Below are 4,337 nucleotides of genomic sequence, written 5' to 3' on the forward strand. Positions count from 1 at the left end.
TTGCTAATATGGGTGTTTCTTCTTCTGGCGCTACCTCTCTCTATTGTGACAATCAGAGTGCCATTCAGATTGCTCACAATGATTTTTTCATGATTGCACCAAGCATATTGAGATTGATTGTCAATTCATTCGACAGCATGTTACACGTGGTACTGTTCTTCTTCTCCCTATTGCTTTTGCCGATCAACCTGCTGATATTTTCACCAAGGCTCATCCTCCTGGGCGCTTCAGTGATCTCGTTTCCAAACTCAACTTGGTGGGTGCCTACCCTCCTTGAGTTTGCGGGGGGATGTTAGTATATATTTATATACATTAGCTGTAAGCTGTAAAGGATGTAAAGACACAACACTTTCATTATTATGTCTACATAGTGCATATCTTTAATTATGTTGTCTATTTCTTCTTTCGGTTCTCCTCTCTATAAATGAGAATCATCACCTTGTAAACAATATACTGAATATAACAAACACGCTTCATTCAGTCTCTCTGTCTCTCTGTCTCTACCAAACTTACACATCATATTCTTTTTCACAGACTTTAAGCTTTTCCTTGGGGAAGGAATCAACCTGCATATATGTTGATATGAAGGCATTCAGAGATTCATTTCTTCTGTTGTGGTTGCTATAATATGCATTACACACATGCTTAAAAAAATGCAGAAAGAAGTAGCAAGTTTGTACAATTCGGTTTGTTCTATAAAATTTACCTTACCACAAAAAAAAAAAAAAAAAAAAAAGTATCAGTAGGATGAGGGTAGAATTTGAAGGGATGGGGAGGATCTAAAAAAAGAAATCCAAGGTTAGCTGTATATAATATATTTCAGGGTTGGTTTGGTGCTTAGTGTTGAGTTTGATACTTTTGCGGATGTGTTTCTTGTTATTTAATCGCTATTTATCTCATTTCATTGGTGAGCCCTGTCAATGCAGAACCATGTGCCATTTAATAGATGCTTCCAGCGACAAAGCTAACAGATGAACCAACATGGAGAGTTGATCCACATGATGAAACAACTTACTTTGTGCAAATTAGGGATGCATTTGTGGAGGCATTAAGACAATTGGAATGGATTTGACCTTAGCTGCTTTTTTTATTTTTTATTTAGGGACAATTACATAAATTTCTTAAAGTTTGAGTCTTGTAACAAAATAAATCATGAATTTTTAATTTTGTCGATTTAAATCTTAATTTTTTGATTTTTTTTAAATTTAAATTCTGTCTATTTTTGTTAAAGAAAATTGACCAAAAAATAATATTTTAATCATTAAACTCGATATATGTATTCATAAAATGTCTAAAATATACTTTTCCAATATCATCAAGACAACTCCCATGAATTATCCCAAAATTCCAAAGTTAACAATTAAACAACATAAATAATTGTCCCAAAACTCATAAACCACAACATTTTTCAAAGAATTCAGCAGTATTCATCAAGACAGCTCCCAAGAATTTCAGCAAACACGGTCCCTATCATAATCCTTCTCTCCTCTTCTCTGGTTCAATTTCTGTTTCCAAATTGTGGGTTTTGATACTTGGACTCCTACTTGCTCTGGCTGTGCATAGACTTGTCTTGGGTTGAATACAGTTATGGTTGGATTAATGTGGACTGTGAAAGATGAGGTAGTTGAAGAAGGGGTGCGCAGGGGTGTATGCAAAGAGAAATTGAATTGGGTCCAAATTAGGACTCTACTTCTTTTTAGTACAAGTGTATGCAAAGAGAAATTCTAGGACTGATTAGGAAATCTTACAAAAGCTTTCTAGGTTCAGTAGAAGTCATGTAAAAGAGAAATTCTAGGTCTAGGTCTGATTAGTATGGTAATAACGTCAATTTATAAAACCGTGTCCCACTAATTTCTTGAACCTCACACTTGTCGGTTTCATGAGAGAATTGGGACTCATGAAAGAATTAGGATTCAATCATTATAAATAGAACCCTCACCCTCCAAACTCTTCTCATCGTCAAAACAAATATACATTCTGTTTTCTATTACTCACTTGTTCAAGACACCATGACCATGAAGCTTTTGATTGCTGTTCTGATGTTCTTCTTGTTCTCTGCGGCTGCTGATTCATGTTCCGATTTCATGTTCCCCAACAACAAAGTCTTCACGTCTTGCACCAATCTGTCCGCACTCAACTCCTTTCTCTACTGGAGTCACAACCCATCATCAACAACTCTCAACATGGCGTACCGTCACAGTCATGTCAGTCCCTCCACATGGGTTGCATGGGGCATCAACCCCAAGCCAAACAAGATGGTGGGTACTCAGGCGATCATTGCATATCAGAACACAGATGGAAACATGGCCGTCTACACCTCGTCTGTCGATAGCTATGCGACTCAACTGCAAGAGGGGAACTTAAGTTTCCCTGTTTCTGATTTGTCTGCCTCGTTTTCTAATGACGAGATCATTATCTTTGCAACGATACACCTTCCCAGCAACAGTTCTACTATCAACCATGTGTGGCAAGATGGACCCATAACTGGCAACCATCTTGGCATTCACGATCTATCTGGACATCATCTTCAATCCATGGGAACTCTCAATCTTTTATCTGGACAGGCCTTAACTTCTCACGGATCGGATTCGAAAACCAAACTCAAGATTGTATGTAATTCAATCTCTTTGAAACTATGTCATGTCATCCTTATTTTTAATATTATCTTTCTTATTTTTGCTTCATTCTGTTTGCTGTTGCCCTGCCCTGAACCATTGTTTCATGCATGCTCTCCTGATTTATTTTCGAATTACAAATACAAATTTAATTTAATGCTTTTTGGTTGTTTTAATCTGATTGTTTGATCTGACCCTCTTTGAGGATATAAATGGGTACACGCATTTTTTTCTATCCATTGTAAAGTTTACCTTGTAACTAACTTTCCTAGATGAGTTTAAAATGCTTGTTACATAACATAGATAAAAACCAAATCTAGTCAAAACAGGGGAGTGTCAAACCAGGGGGGTTTAGGTCCTGTTTTAGGGCTTTGTTTTAGTATCTCAATGGCTTTACTGCAATTAATTTAGATTTACCCTTCAACAATGCTCTAATGGTGAATGATTTTCAAATTTAACAGTCACATGGTGTACTCAACACAATTAGCTGGGGCATTATGATGCCAATTGGCCTTTTGGTGGCAAGATATTTGAAGGCGGTTGGACCGGCAGCGGACCCCTTATGGTTCTACCTCCATATTGTTGTTCAACTCTCAGCCTATATAATCGGCTTGGCAGGAGGTGCAACTGGGTTTCTTCTTCTCAGCAAATCTTCTGGCATTCATCACCCTTGCCATCTAGGCATTGGGATTATACTTTTTTCCCTTGGACTACTTCAGGTATTACAGCACTTTGCTCCACAAATCTGTTATCAGAATATATATAACAATTTCAGATTGTTTGTTTGTTCTTCTTAATTCTTATTATTATTATTTTATAATTAGTATGTTCCTATCATGCTAACAAATCTTTGTTTTTGTGTTTAGGTCTCTGCTCTACTTCTGCGACCTAGAAAGGACCACAAGTATAGGTATCTCTGGAATTTGTTCCACCATAACACGGGATACGCAGTCATTCTCTTGAGCTTCTTCAACATATGGTTAGGATTCAGCATTTTGAAGCCCGCGAAAGAATGGATGATCGCATATGGTGTTGTGTTCGGGGCATTGATATTATCTGCATTCCTCCTTGAAGTGTGGAAGAAGTTTGCAAGAGATAGAAGGACTGGTGGAGCACATGAAGAAGTCAATAAATCTGCAAGTACAAGTCCCGTAAATAGTGTGTAAAATTTCTACATATATGTAATTGAGAATTGACCAAGAGAAAAGACACCTAAGTATTGATACTACTTACACTATACAATTTTTAAAGCTGTTAATGATACCACATTTTTTAATGCTATTAAGGTTGTCTAGGGCCTATATTTTATTGTGATCACTTTAGTTGTCATGCCTTGAGATTTTCTTCACAAAAATAGGGATTTTAAATGGGAGTGTATCCATTGAATGTGCTTTTTGCAGCCAAGAGACTGAATCAGTGAGCCATGTACTTCTGTTTTGCCCTTTTGTGTGGAAGGTTTGGACTGAAATGCTAAATTAGTGGGGTGTCCAAGGTGCTCTACCTGGATCAGTTGAAAATTTGCTTCTATGGTGGGCAGGGGTGAAGCTGAAGAAGAACGAGAGGCTGATATGGAGTGCAATTCCTTTGGCTGTAATGTGGTCAATTTGGAAGCAAAGGTAGCAATTGAATCTGTTATGTCACCCCCAGCAAGTGCTCGAAACAAGGGAATCCAATCCAACGACCATAGCATACAAATATGAAAACTTTGAGAAAGCCTCACTT

The 4,337-nt window shown here is 37.4% G+C and overlaps 1 protein-coding gene across 1 annotated transcript; it reads left to right on the forward strand.

The window, feature by feature from the left end:
• The first annotated feature begins 1,139 nt into the window (after nt 1-1,139).
• Nucleotides 1,140-3,896, forward strand: LOC114321411 (cytochrome b561 and DOMON domain-containing protein At5g47530). Its single transcript, XM_028268578.2, has 3 exons — nt 1,140-2,609; nt 3,077-3,334; nt 3,482-3,896. Exons 1-3 carry the CDS (start codon nt 2,010-2,012, stop codon nt 3,779-3,781), a joined length of 1,158 nt encoding a protein of 385 aa, XP_028124379.1. The 5' UTR covers nt 1,140-2,009; the 3' UTR covers nt 3,782-3,896.
• Nucleotides 3,897-4,337: the final 441 nt, after the last annotated feature.

This window comes from Camellia sinensis, chromosome 9 (assembly GCF_055761805.1).
Source record: "Camellia sinensis isolate YWXY chromosome 9, ASM5576180v1, whole genome shotgun sequence".
Classification (NCBI taxonomy): Eukaryota; Viridiplantae; Streptophyta; class Magnoliopsida; order Ericales; family Theaceae; genus Camellia; species Camellia sinensis.

Excerpts from the sequence above, each read along its gene's own strand:
- LOC114321411 (XM_028268578.2), top strand. The coding sequence starts at position 2,010 with ATGACCATGAAGCTTTTGATTGCTGTTCTGATGTTCTTCTTGTTCTCT. Across the intron at positions 2,610-3,076 it reads CGAAAACCAAACTCAAGATT|TCACATGGTGTACTCAACAC; the intron begins GTATGTAATTCA and ends CAAATTTAACAG. Across the intron at positions 3,335-3,481 it reads TTTCCCTTGGACTACTTCAG|GTCTCTGCTCTACTTCTGCG; the intron begins GTATTACAGCAC and ends TTTTGTGTTTAG.